The sequence below is a fragment of the Callithrix jacchus genome, chromosome 10 (genome assembly GCF_049354715.1).
Source record: "Callithrix jacchus isolate 240 chromosome 10, calJac240_pri, whole genome shotgun sequence".
NCBI classification, from domain to species: domain Eukaryota; kingdom Metazoa; phylum Chordata; class Mammalia; order Primates; family Cebidae; genus Callithrix; species Callithrix jacchus.
The window spans coordinates 32,113,847-32,133,378 of record NC_133511.1 but is presented as its reverse complement, the minus strand read 5'-3'; the positions used below and the strand labels follow the sequence as shown (position 1 = coordinate 32,133,378).

General features: G+C 41.9%; 1 protein-coding gene across 18 annotated transcripts in view; it reads right to left on the bottom strand.

The window, feature by feature from the left end:
• Positions 1-19,532, bottom strand: part of NTM (neurotrimin) — a 974,035-nt gene that overhangs the window by 14,116 nt on the left and 940,387 nt on the right. For all 18 annotated transcript variants that reach the window (XM_078339846.1, XM_078339847.1, XM_078339848.1 and 15 more), the window contains 3 exons: positions 8,350-8,484; positions 5,851-5,971; positions 1,016-1,167 (listed from right to left, as the gene is read on the bottom strand). In XM_078339846.1, the coding sequence (XP_078195972.1) occupies positions 1,016-1,167; positions 5,851-5,971; positions 8,350-8,484 (408 nt within the window). The remainder of the gene's footprint in view (positions 1-1,015; positions 1,168-5,850; positions 5,972-8,349; positions 8,485-19,532) is intronic.

Here is a 19,532-nt window from a genome sequence, read left to right as displayed (position 1 = left end):
ACGCTGCTTCCGGGGGCACATGGCTGGGCTATGCGACTATCCCCAAAGTTCTCAGAATATAAGAGGAAGTTGTGTTCTTGCCAGTTATCTGTCAAATGCCTCCCCTTACTTCCCCATCACATTCAAGAGTGCTGTTAACATGGGGGATTGGGGAAACAGAGCTGAAAACTCTCAAGCTCAAGGAACTTGACGGGGTATGAAGAAATTTGCCTGAAAGCCAACTGGAATTTAATCTTGTGACCTGTAAGGAAGCTCTGCATTCATCAAGGGATGGAGCCATGATGAGATGCCCAGAGCCCTGCCTCATGGCACCATCAGGAAGGCAGGCTCACATCTGCACAGCTCTCTGCTCGTAGGTGCAGGCATCGGGTTTACAAGGGAGCTCGCCCATTTGCTTCTGATATCAATACAGTAGCCAAATATATGACAAAGGTGGGGCTCTTCACATCCCAGTGACTGGAAACAGTTTCAGAAAAGGGAAAATTTTACACTAAGCCAGTGAGTAAAGACTGAAATGGTAAATGTTACCCTCTGAGCTCTTGACTATTTTACCTAATTATGATTCCCACAGTCAGTTTAGGAGACATCACTGAGAAAAAAAAATCAAATGACATTTTTGACATTCCAGAGTCTTTTTCTCCTTCTCAGGATCTTTTCCATTATAGAATGAACACGAACATTCTTTTTCATTTTTCTTTTCCCACTTCGGATATGTACACATGTATTATACATATACTCCTTTGTAAACATGCACACTGTCTCTTCTGTCTGTCTCTCTGGTTCTGTCTCTGTCTCTCTCTTCCTCCTCCCTGTGTCTATCTCTGTCTCTGTCTCTCCCATCTCCCGTTCTGTTCCTCTATTTCGTTCTCTGTGTGTCTCTCTCTCTTTTTTCTCCCTCTCCTCATCCACTGCTGTCCTACTAACTTCTGACCCTGGCCTTGAGGGGCCCTTCCACCCAGTTCTCCCAGTCTGCACCCTCTCCCCTCTTCTTGCCCAGCTCAGAGCACAGTCTCACCAAATAGCATGATGCTGGCATTGGTATGGCCCAGCTTGTTGGAGGCCACACAAGTGTAGTTCCCATAATCATGTTCAGAGACATTGAAGAAGATGAGTTTTGAGAGGAAAGGTCTGTTTTCCACTTTCACCCCTTTCTTTCCTTCAATCAGTCTGAGAGAAACAAAAGACAAAAAAAAAAGAAGAAAACAAGATGGTTATATGTCCTCATAGGATAGGCCTCATAAGATAGGCCCAGGGATTTGTGATCTTCTCCTTGCCTGCCTTCTGACATCATTATAACCACCTTGATGCACTCAACCACACCATAATATAGCAGTAGTTCACCGACAGTGACACTCGTTTCTTGATTTTCACATATGTGCCCAGGGACACTCCTGCCAGAACATCTGAGCTCCCTAGCCTCTCATCCTTGCTTTGTACCCTGTCAGCCACACCACAACAAATACCCCCTCCCAGCTGTGTGGCATTCAGAGCAGGATGATTCACACGGTAGGTGCTCGAAAGGGTGGACTTGATGCTGCTGGTGATAACGAAGATGGTGATGATGACAACCATGCAAATGAAAACCTCAAACTTCCGAGAGAAGAGCGACCTGAGGAATTTGAATGAAAAATGTTTCTCAAGCACCTGCGTAATCTAATTTCTCCTTAAGCACCGGAGGCATCGTCTAGATAATATTTAATTTTTTGGCTATGAAGAGGAGAAAATCATCATTTACTCATCAGGGGATCATGAAGGGCTTGGAAGGAGTGATCTGCCCAGACTATTATAGAGGATTAGTTTGGAGGGATTAATGATTCCGAAGAATATGTCCATCTAGAGGCAGGAAAGTCTCCCTGAGCGCCACAATAGCAGCCCAGTAAGCCACAAGGACTTGCGTTGGTCTAGGGGCCACTAAAGAAATGCCACAGGGAGTCAGTGGGGGGAAGTTAGGTACGCTTATTACAACCATGGATTCTATTACTGGGCAGATAAAACGGTAAGGAGAAAGCTGCTTTTGGAGTCGGTAGGCACGTGTCCTGCTTCTCAGGAGGTGGTTAACAGCAATTCCTATAACAATCATGGACACCACCTACCTTCATCTGCAAGATTCTGAAATGCCCATTTCTTAGAATGGCCTTTAAGCCAACCATTTACTTTCCCTGAAACGATTTGTAATCCTTGCCCTGAAGCTGATTCTGTGCTCTGGGAAAGATGAATACTCTTAAGGCAAAAATCCCTTCTAATGAAGGATCTCAGGGAATATGGACACAAAGCTAAGTGTCCTGTCTAGGGCCTGGCTGGAGCTCACCTTGTAGCAAGCAGACAATGTCACGGCAGGAGCATACTGGAACAGATTCAGGGGACATGCTTTGGGGTAAATGGATGCTTACTGGAGTCTTGAAACGGAGAAAAACAGTACTCAAGGCAGAAAGAGAAAGTGAAGCCCAGCGAGACAATGGTGAGGAAATGCTTTGCAGACCACACAATGGTATTCAGTGTAATGTATTTCTATGGAGTTAGACATACATGACTCTTGCCCTTCCCTGGGTCACAGTATGTTTTTGGCATAGACGGCAGCTGCTTTGTCATTATCTAAAGACCTGACTCTATGGAATTACAGAATAACTTTCTCCACTCCTGCAACTTACAGTAACTTTGATCAGAAAAGAGAGGCAGGTTCTGGCTGGAGTTCTAACCCAACATCTGCCTCCAGGGAAGTCAGAAGATAGGTTGGACGGACTTGCCTTGCTTTTCATTATGTAGATGTTCCTCTGGGAGCCTTCCTCTCCAAAAGCTAGGGGCAATGAACTGGCCTGAGTCCATGACTTCATTAAAATGCTAGCACTGTCCAAATGGAATGAGGCATCCGGCTGTGCTGCCAGAGGCCACTTTTACATTTCAGCTTGTTATGTGCATACTGATCCTCTAGGGGGTGCTGTCCATACCTCCCACCAGGAGGATTTTGTGAGCAAGTCAGGCTGATTGATCCCACGGGCCATTTTGACACCATTCCTCCACCATGGGGAGGAAGCCTTCCCTTCATAACCAAACTGTGAATAAGATTTCAGCTCTGCAGTGGGGAGAGACTTAACAGGAAGCAGGTTCCTGCTTGACAGCTCTGAAATGTCTTTAGCTAACAACAGCGCAGGGGGCCAGCAGCACTTTGCAGCTCTGCAGCTCCTGGGAGGACGCACTTTGTCCTTCTCTGTACCGGCACACATCCCCTCCATCCTGCACTACTTCCAGGCCTCAGTTTCTTCTTCTTCTTTTTTTTTTTTTTTCTCTTAGCTCTTTAATTACATCTAACTGTGCCATGTCTTATTTTTAGACACATCATTTAGGTTCTTGAAGAAAGAATATGAAAATGTTTGGGGAAGGGTTCTCCAATATGTAAAAATGTAAGAAATGTCTTCAGACTCTCTGGATCCCTGTAAACATAGTCTATGCAGCTAGTGTCTGATGATACAACTTCCAAGATATATGCATTCCAGAACAAACAGACCAGTAGACTCAGGCAAACTCCAGCCTGGCCTCCAGCTGCTGAACCAATTGTTTGTCCACATGGTGATAGAAGCTCAGTTTCTTAAGGAAGCTGTGGGTTTTTCACTGGCCAATGCCCCTGTTGGATGGGTGGCCTTCCTTAAGCATAGCATTCCATTCCTCTTTCTTTGTTTGATAGCACATAACAGCACGCTGTTGAGTGGTGCTAGCATGTGGCCAAAAGACTTCTCACCTAATGCTTGAGAAAACTGCTGACCTCACCACACAGTTTCCTTTAATCTGCCTTGGAAGTCTGCTCATCTCACTGGAAACCGGAGAGGGGCTAGAGCTGGCCTTGGTCTTCCCCCAGGGCAGACACAATATGCTTTGGGAAACCTGCGTGGCAGACTCAACGGGCTGTGACCAGGACCACAGAGGCTGGGATGCTGAGGCTGGGCTGGGTGCCAGGAGGAAAGACAGCCTGTCTTATGGCAGCATGTTGGAAATTAATAAATACATGAGCATCAAAAGGAAAACTGATCTAACTAAATGGAAAGGAAAGAAAAGGAAAGGCCATCAGAAGAACTGAAAGGCAGGAACAAAGCTGCCTGAGCGGGGGCCTCTAAAAACCATCCCTGGCCCTTTCAGCTGCTCTCTCCTCCTGGGTGAATGGTGGCAGGGACTGCTGTCCCTATGGTGAACCCAGATGCTGCACAGACGAGAGCTCTCTCATCCTTTTACTCACCATTGGCCACTTTTGCTTTATTTTCCTCCAAGATTTTGCTTTCTCCTATATTTTGTTTCTATTTACCTCCCATAAAGAACTAGAATAATAGGACGCAGCTGATGACTTTTCCCGAACACCTAGAAAATTGAAGGTTTGGAACTGACCTCATAGCTCAATACGTTTTTGGTTTGGTTTGGTTCAATGATTAACTTTCCTGCTTCAGTTTACTTCTTAGTACAAGGGAATGGATAAGTGGAACAGAATTTCTAAGTCAGGTAACCACATTCATCAGAAAAACACACTCCATTCTGCTTAGTTCTTCTTTCTTGGAAAAAGGGGGAACACCGGCTTTATTTCTTCTTTTTCTTTCTGAATTTGTTTTTTCTCTTTCTGTCTTAGTTCTTTCATCTGTAAAATGGGCTACGTAAATACAATACACCTCACTAGAAGCTGCCAGAATATATCCTTAAAGATTAAAACAAAAAAAAACAACACTGCTTTTCATTTGGGGGGGATTATGATAAGACACAGTGAATCTTACAACTGATTGACATCATTTTAAACAAAACTCAATTTTCAATCTAGAGGCTAGATAGAGCTTTTGGTGTCTGACTGACCTCATAAGGAAAGAAAGGTAAGGCCAGCTGAAGATGTGCACGCCGTGTGGGCAGCCATTCCCTGGCTCCTGGCCTGTGGTTTCTCATGCTGCTCTCCTTCTCAGAACACCCGCTCCGTTGTTTTTCCTTCTCAGCTTCCTGGCCTCCCTCACTCCTGCCTCCTACTCCACCCAACATACACCTCAGGACTCTTTTGCACCCCCTATGCCACCGCCCCCTTTTAAGTGAAAATGTTCTGAGCACAGGCAGCTCTCCCACATTTCCCATTGTTCATCGGCCCTTAAAAATGGCTCTTTGATAACAGCAATTGCCGCAGTGCTGGCTCTTCTGAGATAGTGATCCCCGCACTGACATGCCATTTGATAATGCCTCGAAACGATCATCTTCAGTGACTCACAACAAATATCCCGAAAAGGGCTGTGACAATGGGAAGGAAGGGAATAGTCCCCTCTCTTTTCTCCTACAGTAAAAGAACAACTTGGGCACAAAGCGAGGGCTAAATTGGGTCATGGACTGTTATACACCGCTACTGATAGTGTCTGGAACAGAAGGGAGACCTGCTAGCTGCAGCTAACTTCTTAGCCACTCCCGGGGCCCCATGAGCCTTCCTAGCTCCTTCACGCAAGGCTTAGACTGTAGTAAAAATAGCTTCAGGCAGAACACATTATGTTCTTGGCCTATAAAAAATTCACAGGCCTTACAATGATCCTGGTGGCCTTTCTCTTGTGATTTTGCTTTTCTAAAAAAAATATTACCTTTCAGATCTGTTGGTTGGCCAGTGATAATTCTGCATGGTGACATTAAAAATGTCACTGAAATCCATTAATGTTAAGAAAAGACTTGTTTGCATATTTGCCCCCTATATGCAAACAAGTCTTTTCTTAACATTAATGGATTAATATTAAGAGGAGACATTCAAAGAGGATTTTATAGAATTCGTTTGAAACCATCTGGAATCAGGACCCTGGAAGAGTTTCTTCTTCTGGGGATGGGGTGGAGGTGGGAGGGCAAAGAAGGAAGCTTTACCTTTTGTCATCCTTGTACCACTGGAATTCTGCTGAGGGGACTGCTGACGCTTCACACTGCAGTGTCCCCTTCTGTCCCACGGGGACACCTGTACCCTTGGCTTCTGAAATGTATGGTGGATCTGCAGAGAAAAGATGTCTCATAGTATTTTTTTTTTTGAGATGGAGTCTCCTTGTTGCCCAGGCTGGAGTGCAGTGGCATGATCTTGGCTCAATGCAGCTTCTGACTCCTGGGTTCAAGAAATTCTTCTGCCTCAGCTTCCCAAGCAGTTGGGATTACAGGTGCATAGCACCATGCTTAGCTAATTTTTGTATTTTTAGCAGAGATGGGGTTTCACCATGTTGGCCAGGCTTATCTCGATCTCCTGACCTCACATGATCTGCCCACCTTAGCCTCCAAAAGTGCTGGGATTACAGGTCACCACACCCAACCTATAGCATTTTATAATGCATTTTAAAATGAGGATGGCTGCTTCATTTGTTGATTTTGTTTCTCATTCTTTGTCCCAGCTCTGCTTACTTAGATGGTAAAATTGCTATAAAAATTGTACCAGAGAATGAAAGCATTTTTGAGGCCACTCTAGGGGAAAGCTGGGTCTTCCTAGCATGTACTGCTTTCGTTCCTCTGTACAGAGTTGAAATGACCATGTGCTCATGCATATTTTCTGTTTAAACTTTTTAACTCTCTTAGGATGATGGCAGCCCATCAACCCTACACTCCATGGGTTGACAGTCAGCACCTTTAATCAGCCTTCCAGAATTTCTGCACACCACGTTCTTGCCAAAAGTATATAACCTCGAACTATTCAATTCCCATCAAAAGTTCAATTGCAAGAAATAATATTCAAGGAGAATTGCCTGAGGGATATAGAGATCAGTCATTCTTGGTATTCTGAAACAGAACCCTGAATCAAGCCAGAGGTCTGCAATCATTTGAAGTCTTTGCCAAACTACCCTTAATGTTCTAACAGTTTATTTACAGGGTGTTATGAAAAACAGCCACAATAAGCTTGCTATTCCATTTAATGCAGAAATTTTGTACATGATGTTGCTGACTCTATCTCAAAGTGCTCTATTTGTGGAGACCCTGAAGAGAATTTTCTCTAGGATCTCAGTACCAGGGAAAGCAGTGTTTCTCCCAAGCAACCAATTTGCTTTTATCTTAGGGACAACACAAATCTGAAAGCAGGTGATGTTTCCTCTCTGCTTTAGCAAGGCCAAGCCAAATTCCGCACCTGCACCTAGAAATTTCGTGGTAATATTTCATGTGCTGGGATTCTCCTAGCTTTCACTCATTTTCCTAAGTATATTTTTTCTTTGCTTCTGTTTCTTTATGTTTTAGGTTCATCTTTATAAACTGTAAATCATCTTAAGACCCTTTCTAGAAAACAGTGATATAATTTTTTAAATCATATATTTTGTTAATACTTTAAGTTCTGGAGTACATGTGCAGAATGTGCAGGTTTGTTATATAGCTATACATGTGCCATGGTGGTTTGCTGTACCCCATATACATTAGATGTTTCTTTTATACCTATTCTGTATTAGGTATTTCTTTTACAGCTATTGCCTTGCTCTTAAACTGCTTTATATTGACTGGGTTCACATTGTGACACAAACTTAAATCTTAAAGATTGGATATGCTCCTGGACACAATATTCTTCTAACTCCACCCCGCCCAAGTTTGAAGAAAAGGTCATCTCATTTGCTGATTTAGTTACTCAGTTCTATTTCTTCATAAGTCTTCTTGGAATGTGCACAGCAGAGAAAATCTTCGGAATGTTGTAGGGAGCTAAGCCAAGGTACGTAATGAGGAAGCCAGAGGGAAAAGACTGAAAGGAGGCAGGAAATTGAAGTAGAATTGATGTCAGAGAGAATCTGGAAGGCTGAGAAAGGAGAATGAGGGGTCCACACAGGGCCTTCCAAACTTTTTGGATGCTTTACCTGTATTGGTAACAAGCAGATTTGTTGACACATCCTCTAAGATCTATGTCAGAGCTATTTGTATGTATACCATGCACAGCTATTTGTAAAATAATGAGATACAATAAACGTACCATAAATGAAAGTTCTAAACTTCCTTCATACACTCTAGCACACAGTTTCTTGTCCCATTAAGGAGATGCCTGGTATAGACAGTGAGAGGCTCCAGCACAGCTGCATCGTGTGAGTAAATTATGGGAAAATTTTGGATTTGAAGACATGTTTATATAAATTATGCACTGAATGCCACTTAATGATCTCCCAGCCCTGTAAGTCAAGTTTGGTATTCAGTTACTTTCAGCTCCTTTTTTTTTAACGTGACACTGTGACACCTTGAGATGTCAAAAACTAGAGTTTGGAATGGTTTCTCCTGAAAGCAGAGCATGGAAAGGGATGCTGCATTCCTTCCCACCCGAAGTGAGTAGCTGGCTGTGCCAGTAGGCTCTGTGTGGTGGCCGTGACAACAGGCCAGCCTTGTGCACATGCAGGGTGGGCAGGCAGTGGTGGGAACACTTACAGTTCACGGTGACCTTTACTCTTCGTACCACGGGCGCAGCCACGTCATTGGAGGCACTGCACTCGTAGTCCCCTGACTGCTCCCGGGTGATGCCCTGAATTTCCAGGTATTCGTCTTCACTCACAAAGCCAACAGCTGCAGGACAAGCAGTAATGTGTGGTGAAATAGAAGGCGAAAAGACCAAACCATATTAACCTAAAACACGAAGTATAAAACGGTTATGTCTGCAGAGAATTGTGCCACTTGTAAGCTCCGATTCTGAGGAACTGCGTGGCTCCTCCCTCCTCCGTCTCTTCCACACCTCTGCACCACCAACCTGTTCTTGGCTCCCCGCTGGAACAGCTGAAATGTTTGTGGTCCTAACTGAACCAAGCACAGCGCCTAGAGAATTACTGGTCCCCAATAAGTGATTAATAATTTTGACATTTATGCTGCCTGTATGTTACCAAGCAATCACACTCTGGGATCTGAGTTAGGTAACTTAACTCTTTCTGATCTCAAGGTATCACTTAGACTGAGCATTGAATATAAAGTTGATGACTGCATCCTTGAGCATGAATTAATTAAAAATGCCACACCAGCAGCTACACACACACACACACACACACACGCACACACAGATGTACCACAAAGGAAGCAGAAATAGTAACATAATAAATTTAACTTTCTGGTTTTTTGACTCAGACAATTAATTGGATAGGCAGAAATCAATGTGCTAAATGTCGACCTGCTAGAGCTCCCAGGTACAAGATCCTAAAGACAGAGTAGCCATGGGACTCTGCCTAACTGTAAGCCTGTCAGAAATTTGTCAGGTGACATGGCTGCGAATCCACTCAGCCCTGTCATCATTGAAGGACTTGCTGTCTTTAGTGAAAAATTATAAGTAATAATAACAACCCTCCACCTACCAGACTCTGTGCCTGATGTCTGCCATGAGCACTCAGTTAGGGAAAGACCAAGATATTTAAGGCTAGAGGAGATTTCCAAGTTCTCTCCCAGAGGCACCTGAGCCTTAGCTTCCTTGCCAAAAGCCAATGAAAAACAAAAGTAATGGCTTACATCCCAAGTTATCCTCCCTTATCTCTTAAATGAGGGTAATTTGGATGACAGCATCTTAAACCTGGATACCTCTAAGAGGCAAAGAGGTGCTAGCAATGATTATTAGCAGACAACAAGCATAAGTTAAGACTGTCTCTAGCAACTGAGAAGCATTTTCCCAAACATAATACATATATAATCCTAACATCTCACAGGGTCACAGGGTTATTTAGACTAACACACAAATATGCATATATATACACACACACACACACACACACACACAAGAAAGCACTCGAAAACTCCCATGAGCTGCACACTTGTTGATTTAGCTATTAATCCTATAATCTGGATGGAGGCACGTCTTCAGGTGGTGTAGAACTGTATGAACATGAGTGGCCCAAGAAAGGGAACAAAGGACCAATTTTCCCCAGGTCATAAAAACTTTCTGTAATGCCGCATGTTTCTGCTGGCTCAGATCATGAAAACAGTAGCCGTAAGAAATCAATACAGCAAGGGATGATGTGTACGGTCTGTAAGAGATGACTGTTATTTATTCCATGACAGTGTTGAAGTAACTGTTTTGTCCAGGTAACCACAATAACAACAGCAGTAAGACCGTGGTCTTGCAAAGAAGGGCCACTGCCTTGTTCCACTCAATCAGCACTGTTTAGCCATGATAAGTCTGTGCCACTGCTCAACAGTAGGACCGACTGGAGCCTCACTTCATACATCCTCAGGCCATATGCAACCTACACTATGTATATACAGAAGCTTTCTTGCCTCTGTTACAGAGAGAAGAGGAAAAGAACAACTGAAGTCCATTATAACAAACAAGAAAGAGTTATTAAATTCACAAGACAAAGAAAGAACCTGTTCATAAGTAGAAAACATGGCCCAAAAGACCAGGATATGGAGGGACCAACAACATTAACCCAAATAGACTCATAGTTCCTACCAGTGAGACACGTCTAATGGTCTCAGTAGCCTGGATTAATATTGTTTGATAAGCGTCTTTAGGTCAAAGGTACTAACCTTGATTTGAGGATGGGTGGGAGAATTGAGAAGAGCTTTAAACGAAGAATCTGTAATTCCTCTTGTGTTGTCCTTGTTTATTTGCTACCAACCACAGGCTTACATTTGTCAGATCTTTCCCAGCCACGATGCTATAATTACTGTGCCAAGCATCTCAAAGACCAGTGTCACACTTAATATTCCCATTAATTTTAAATGTTAGTCCTTGGTACATATGTGTGACAATTGGTGTCATATTTTAATTAGGCTTGCCCTACACCATCTGAAATTAATAATAGCTCGAATTACCAGTGTAATTTATAAATTAACAGTGCTGCGGCATTAGGAAATAAATTAGCTCTGGACAGCTGTTTCTGGATTGAGCTCCAGGGTTGGAGCAATGACCGGTAGGACCTCAGGTCTCCTGGGAGGCTGTGTATTACTTCACCAAAGCAGGGAAACAAACAAAAAGACACAGGTTCTCTGGATCTCTCGTGCTCTCCAGCTAAAGTTCATGCCTCTGTTTTAATTCCATAATCCAAATATGCTCTTCTGTGGCCACAGTGAGGTTTGCAGGGGCCAACCTGTCATGTGGAGATCCAAATGGAAAGGCCTATTGGGGGCATGACAGTCCTAGACTCAAATGCAGGTACACAGACATTAAGGTCGTCAACATCAAGAACTCATCAGGGTTTCTGCGGAGACATGGGTGCATTAATGTATGTGTAGTTTTGTGTATTTATGTCAGCTGATCTTGTGTAGGAAAGGAAGTTGGATGGCTCAAGTTTTGGGGAAGGCGTATGGTCTCTACTGATCCAGAATTCTAATTCCAGAGGAAGGAGACTTTCTTCCTGAAGTCCTCCTGCAAGAATATTGAGGCTTGATCCTACCATCCTGTGTTCCCTGCACCAAATGTGCAATCATAGAGAAACCATAACGACTTCATTGCTCACCAGTCATTACATGTACACTTTTTGATTGAGTTGGGTAAAGCAGGTAAAAAGTGACTTGTACATAGTAAGATGCTTAATAAATTCAAGCTTTCCTTGTTATTATGCTCACTTTTCTCCTCACCCCTTTTTCTCTACTAGAGGCATATGTGGCAAAACCAGAGAAAGTTGGTCAGTTTATATGTAGCGCAGTAAACTTTGAACCACCTGAAATCAGGCTCCTAAACAAGATGCCTCAAATGAAAACTCCCCAAAACACTAAACTGAAACCTGAATTTCCAGAGTTAATGAATCAAGGAAAAGTTCTATTTAAAAGCATTTCTGCTGTGGCTACGAAGTGATCAGTGCTTTATCACTAGTGTGGGGGACTTACAAAGCATATTGGGTAAAAAAAATTCAAGCAAGCATAGTTTTTAAAGTGCTAAAGGATATTCTTGGTTAAGAGACATCAGTGGGGAAGAGGCAAACCACTTGATAACACCCTATGAAAAGAAACTCTTCATGGTCAATAGCTTCTTATTATAAGTCTTTTTCTTTATGTAAAGAAAATGCATCCTCGGGTGGAAATGAGACGCTCATCTTCCTGAAATACCCCCTTCAGCATGGACCACCTCTTCAGATACTAGAAATGGCTCCTTATTTTTCTGTCACATCAAACACAAACGCTACTGCCTTATTATCAAAGCCTTTCATAAAGTAGCCCTGATCTACTCCCTCAAGTTTATCTTGCATGAGTGCTATGAAGAAGGCAACTGATTATCGTCCTAAGAGGCAAAAGTTTGAGATAAGAAAAAGCCAACTCTCTACCCTCTAGTTTCATGATGGAGTAGGTCACCTAACTCCCCTGTACCAACATGTCTTCACCTGTACAACTCTGAATAGCACTGCCAACTTCTAGGGTTGCTGTGAAAGACAACATGTGGACTTCAGTAGAGACAGTGAGATGCCCAGGAGAAGCCCTCTGCAGGACTTAAACAACTGGTACCATGCCACCACTGCCACTGCCATGGCTTTTGTGCCAGTCCTTGTTAGTTCTCATCCTGGGCCAACGTGATGATTTGTTCTTCACGGATTGTTTTTGTGGTCACCTAGAAAGCTGTGTTCTCTTGGTCTATCTAAGCAAATATCACCTTTCTTTCAAATTTTAACTCTTCCTTGCAAACACACTATTAGGGGCTCAACTGTGTCCTCCCAAAAAAAGATATGTTGAGATCCTAACCATCAGTACCTCAGAGTGTGACTATATTGGGAAATAGGTCTTTACAAAGGCAATCAAGTTAAAATGAGGCATTATGGTAGGCCCTAATCTAATATGACTGGTATCCTTATAAAAAGAGGCTTGGGCAGACATGCACAGAGAAAGGGTAGTGTGAAGACACACAGGGTGAAGATGACCATGTGATTGAAGTGATACCTCTGGGAGCCAAGGAATGCCAGGAATTGCCAGTGCATATCAGAAGCCAGGAGAGGCAAGGGAGGGTTCTCCCTGTCACTGTCAGAGAGAGCGTGAACCAACCAATTGCTTGATTTCGATTTCTAGCCTCCAGCACTGAACAGTTTTGTTGTTCTAAGTCACTCAGTATTTTGTGCCTTGTCACAGCAGCCTGGGGACACTAATACATTTCCTTTTGTCTCCTAACTCTTGGTGCTTCTGGCTGTTCTGCACTATTGCTGCACATTCAGTTCATCTAGTCTTTAAAATCATAAGAGAACTTAAAGAGCTTAAAGGGACATGAATGGTTATATAACACCATAGTTGCTCTGCTTGGACACAGTCTGATGGTAGTAGAATTCACTAGAGTACTTGCTTAAAATATAGAATTCTAGGTCCCAGTCACACCCACTCAACCAGAATCTCCTAGGATAAGGTGTTTTCATAATCTCCTTAGGAAATTCTCATGCATGGGCAAGCCTCATATTTTTCTTGTGGGAAGCTAAAGCTTAGAGGAGTCTGTGGGCACACATCTGGTCAGTGAGAGAGAACATGAGGTCTCCTGATGTCTGATCCACTGCTCCTGCAACTGTAACAGAATTTTTGAGTAATTGTCTTGTACTTCGCACACAGGCCTTATTTTCCCAATGCAATTGAAGGCCTTTGATAGTAGGAACCAGGTCTTGGAGGCCTCTGGCTCTCAAGGCGGTTTACAGAATTTAAAATTTGTCAACTCCTTATTGACTAACTTTTGGCTGACAGATACAGAACAACAGGTTGAATTCAATGGAAAAAAGTCAGAGATCCCAAAATTGCATATTCAGCCAAGCTAACCCTCATAAGTGAAGGAGAAAGAAATAAAATCCTTTACGGACAAGTAATTGCTGAGAAATTTCATCACCACCAGACCTGCTTTACAAGAGCTTCTGAAGGAAACACTAAACATCAAAAGGACAACCAGTATCAGCCATAGCAAAAACGTACCAAATGGTAAAGACCAATGATGCAATGAAGAAACTGCATCAACTAACGGGCAAAACCACCAGCCAGTAACAAAATGGTAGGATCAAATACACACATAACAATATTAACATTAAGTGTAAACAGCCTAAATGCCCCAACCAAAAGACACAGACTGGCGAACCAGATAAAATGTCAAGACCCATTGGTGTGCTGTATTCAGGAGATCCATCTCATGTGCAAAGACCCGCATAGACTCAAAATAAAGGGATGGAAGAAGATTTACCAATCAAATGGAGAGCAAAAAAAAAACTAGGGGTTGCAATCCTAATCTCTGACAAAACGAACTTTAAACCAACAAAGATCAAAAGAGACAAAGAAGGGCATTACATAATGGTAAAGGGATCAATGCAACAAGAAAAGCTAACTATCCTGAATGTATATGCACCCAATGCAGGAGTATCCAGATACATAAAGCAAGTTCTTAATGACCTACAAAGAGACTTAGACTCCCACACAATAATAGTGGGAGACTTTAACACTCCACTGTTAATATTAGACAGATCAAGGAGACAGAAATCAACAAGGATATCCAGGACTTGAACTCAGATCTGGGCCAAGTGGACCTAATAGACATCTACAGAATTCTCCACCCCAAATCCACGGTATATACATTCTTCTCAGCACAACATCACACTTACTCTAAAATTGACAACATAATTGGAAGTAAAATACTCCTCAACAAATGCAAAAGATTGGAATTCATAACAGTCTCTCAGACCACAGTTTAATCAAATTAGAACTCAGGATTAAAAAACTCACCCAATACTGCACAACTACATGGAAATAGAACAACTTGCTCCTGGATAAACAGTGAAATGAAGGCAGAAGTAAACATCTTCTTCAAAACCAATGAGAATGAAGACACAACAAACCAGAATCTCTGGGACAAATTTAAAGCAGTGTCTAGAGGGAAATTTATAGCAATAAATGTGCACATGAGAAGCAAAGAAAGATCTAAAATTGACACCTTATTATCAAAATTGAAAGAGCTAGAAGAGCAAAAAAATTCAAAAGCTAGCAGAAGACAAGAAATAACTAAGATCAGAGTAGAACTGAAGGAGATAGAGACACAAAAAAAAACCTTCAAAAAAATCAATAAATCCAGGAGCTGATTTTTTGAAAAGATCAACATAATAGACAGACTGCTAGCCAGACTAATAAAAAAGAAAAGAGAGAAGAATTAAATAGATGCAATAAAAATGATAAAGGGGACATCACCACTGATTCCACAGAAATACAAACTACCATCAGAGATTACTACAAACAACTCTATGCACATAAACCAGTAAACCTGGAAGAAACGGACAAATTCCTGGACACCTACACCCTCCTAAGACTAAACCAGGAAGAAGTTGAATCCCTGAATAGGCCAATAACAAGGTCTGAAGTTGAGGTGGCAATTAATGGCCTACAAACAAAAAAAAGTCCAGGTCCAGACAGGTTTACAACCGAATTCTACCAGATGTACAAAGAGGAGCTAGTACCATTCCTTCTGAAACTATTCCAAACAATACAAAAAAAGAGAATCCTCCCTAACTCATTTTATGAGACCAACGTCATCCTGATACCAAAACCTGGCAGAGACACAACTAAAAAAGAAAACTTTAGGCCAGTGTCCATGATGAACATCGATGTAAAAATCTTCAAGAAAACATTGGCAAACTGAAAGCAACAGCATATCAAAAAGCTTATCCATCACGGTCAAGTAGGCTTCAGCCTGGGGATGCAAGGCTGGTTCAACATATGCAAACCTATAAATGTAATCCATCACATAAACAGAACCAAAGACAAAAACCATATGATCATCTCAATAGATGCAGAGAAGGCCTTAGACATAATTCAACAGTGCTTTATGCTAAAAACTCTCAACAAACTAGGTATCAATGGAACTTATCTCAAAATAATAATAACTATTTATGACAACCCACAGTCAATATCATGGGGCAAAAAAAAAAAAATACTGGAAACATTCCCTTTGAAAACGGGCAATAGACAAGGATGCCCTCTCTCACCATTCCTAGTCAATATAGTATTGGAAGTTCTAGCCAGAGCAGTCAGGCAAGAAAAAGAAATAAAGGGTATTCAATTAGGAAAATAGGAAGTCAAATTGTCTCTATTTGCAGACAACATGATTGTATACTTAGAAGACCCCATTGTCTGAGACCAAAATCTCCTTAAGCTGATAAGCAACTTCAGCAAAGTCTCAGGATAATAAATCAATGTGCAGAAATAACAAGCATTCCTATATACCAATAACAGACAAACAGAGAGCCAAATCATGAGTGAACTTCCATTCGCAATTGCTACAAAGAGAATAAAATACCTAGGAATACAACGAACAAAGGATGTGAAGGACCTCTTCAAGGAGAACTACAAACCACTACTCAAGGAAATAAAAGAGGACACAGATGAAAAAACATTCCATGCTCACGGTTAGGAAGAATCAATATCATGAAAATAGCCACACTGCCCAAAGTAATTTATAGATTCAAGGCTTTCCCCATCAAGCTACCAATGACTTTCTTCAGAGAACTGGAAAAAAACACTTTAAACTTCATATGGAACCAAAAGAGAGCCTGCATAGCCAAGACAATCCTAAGCAAAAAGAACAAAGCTGGAGGCATCACACCATCTGACTTCAAACTATACTACAAGGCTACAGTAATCAAAACAGCTTGGTACTGGAACCAAAACAGAGATATAGACCAATGGAACAGAATAGAGGCCTCAGAAGTAACGCCACATGTCTACAACCATCTGATCTTTGACAAACCTAACAAAAACAAGCAATGGGGAAAGAATTCCCTGCTTAATAAATGGTGTTGGGAAAACTGGCTAGCCATACGCAGAAAGCTAAAACTGGACCTGTTCCTTATATCTTACACTAAAATTATTTCCAGATGGATTAAATATTTAAATGTAAGACCTAACACTACAAAAACCCTAGAAGAAAACCTAGGCAAAACCATTCAGGACATAGGCGTAGGCAAGGACTTCATGACTAAAACACCAAAAGCAATGGCAACAAAAGCCAAATTAGACAAATGGGATCTAATTAAACTTAAGAGTTTCTGCACAGACAAAGCAATAATCATCAGAGTGAATTGGCAGCCAACAGAATGGGAAAAAATTTGCAATCTACCCTTCTGACACCCGGCTAATATCCAGAACCTACAAAGAAATAAAGTGGATTTACAATAAAAAAACAAACAAACCCATTCAAAAGTGGGCAAAAGATGTGAAAAGACACTTTTCAAATAAGGTATTTATGAGGCCAACAAACATGAAAAAATGCTCATCATTACTGGTCATTAGAGAAATGCAAATCAAAACCACATTGAGATACCATCTCACTTCAGTTAGAATGGTGATCATTAAAAAATCTGGAGACAACAGATGCTAGAGGGGATGTGGAGAAACAGGAGCACTCCTACACAGTTGGTGGGAATGTAAATTAGTTCAACCATTGTGGAAGAAAATGTGGTGATTCCTCAAGGATCTAGAAATAGAAATTCCATTTGACCCAGCAATCCCATTACTGAGTATATATACAAAAGATTAGAAATTGTCTTATTATAAAGACACATGCACATGTATGTTCATTGCAGCACTGTTTACAATAGCAAAGACCTGGAACCAACCAAAATGCCCATCAATGACAGATGGACAAAAAAAATGTGACACAGATACACCATGGAATATTATATAGCCATAAAAAGGATGAGTTCATGTCCTTTGTAGGGGCATGGATAAATCTGGAAACCATCATTCTCAGCAAACTGACATAAGAACTGAAAACCAAACACTGCATGTTCTCACTCATAGGTGGGTGTTGAACAATGAGAAAACATGGGCACAGGGAAGGGAGCATCACACACTGGAGTCTGTTGGGGGATGGGGGTCTAGGGGATTGACAGCAGGGGATGGGGAGGATGGGGAGGGATAACATTTGGGGAAATGCCTGATGTAGGTGACAGGGGGATGGAGACAGCAAACCACCATGGCATGTGTGTACCTATGCAGCAATCCTGCAAGATCTGCACATGTACCCCAGAACTTAAAGTACAATTAAAAAAATGGTACACACACACACACACACACACACACACACACACACACACACATACACACAGTCAGAGATCCCTTCTTGTTCACCTAATCCTCCTGTGGCTCCATTCCCAAAACAACACCATATACAGTCATTGTTCTTAGCAAGATAATTATATTTCCTGACTTTAGGAGATATCCTCACTGTTAGTATGTTAACAGAAAAGATTTTCTTTAAATGTGTAATTCTAAAAGGTTTATCGAGTGTTTGGTATAATTTATATTTAGTTTTGGAGGCTAATTATTTCCTCAGGGGAAGGCATCCTTAATTTAAAAGTATAGATCAATGAAGAAGTATGATTAATCTAACAGAAATTTGTTTTACAGCCAACTTGGAAATACAGCTACTTCATTAAGTGGAATAAGACAATCAAAGCAGGGAAGTGAAGTGAGCTGGACATGTGGTCACACCTGCCCCCAAATCCCCACAGGTGTTTGGTGTTGTCCAAAGTGCTGAGCTCAGCATTTACAGCTAATCACAGGAGAGAGACTGTCTTGTGTGCATAACGTCCCTTTGGAAAAGAAAATCCCACATTTCTGACTTCATAGACTGGGCATTAAAAATCTTTATAACTGAAAATAATAATATCCACAGTGATCATTTTTATCATACCCAAGAATAAGCTTGTCAGGAGAACAGCTGTAGCTACTGGAGAGGAGAGAACACAGCTGCCTCTTTGCTTCATATTTTTATGGCATATATACCAGCTGAGATAAAAATCACTGGATGTCAGAAATTGAAGAAAAGATACAGAACATAGAATCCCAGAATTGGAGAGTTGGAAGAAATCATTTTTAAATTTTAGCCCATATCCCATGACTAGCAGTGACATTCCAGGCCCACACCAGCTCTGCAGCCTCTGCTCTCTCCACCCTCTCAGGTTGCATTGGGTGCGTCTGTTAAACCCAGGCTGGCCTCAAGGACAGTTGTGTACCTCCCAGTGCCATTATGATGGCTGATGAGCATGCAGAGTTTTCTGTTTTGACTGCAGGAAGGCATAGTTTTGTTCAGATGCTGAAAGGTAAGACAGACAGAAATGAGACTCTTCTTCCTCAGTACCAACACATGCAAGCCCCAGGAACTGATTTTGAGGTCTGATGAAGAAAGTGGGCTTGGCCAAAAAGTAAAGAAGCTGTTTTCATGAAAGACTTTAGAGGTTTGGCTGTGTCTTTATCCAAATCTCATCCAAATTATAGTTCTTATAATCCCCGCATGTCACGGAAAGGACCAGCTGAATATAATTAAATCATGGGGGCAGTTTCCCCTTTCCCATTCTGGTGATAGTGAGTTAATTCTCACAAGATCTGATGGTTTTATAAGGGGCTTCCCACTTTGCTGGGCACTCATTCATCTTCCTGCTGCCATGTAAAGAAGGACACGTTGATTTCCCTTCCACCCTAATTGTAAGTTTCCTGAGGCCTCCCCAGCCCTGCAGAACTGTGAGTCAATTAAAGCTCTTTTCTTTATAAATTACCCAGTCTTGAGTATGTTCTAGTGTGAGAACAGACTAATACAGAGGTGTATAGAGCCACTGTGAGTTCTGGTGTCAAGGCCTGCTGACAAATTGGGAAAGGCCTTCTTTACACCAGGTCTCCTGGGAACGGGAGTACACAGACCC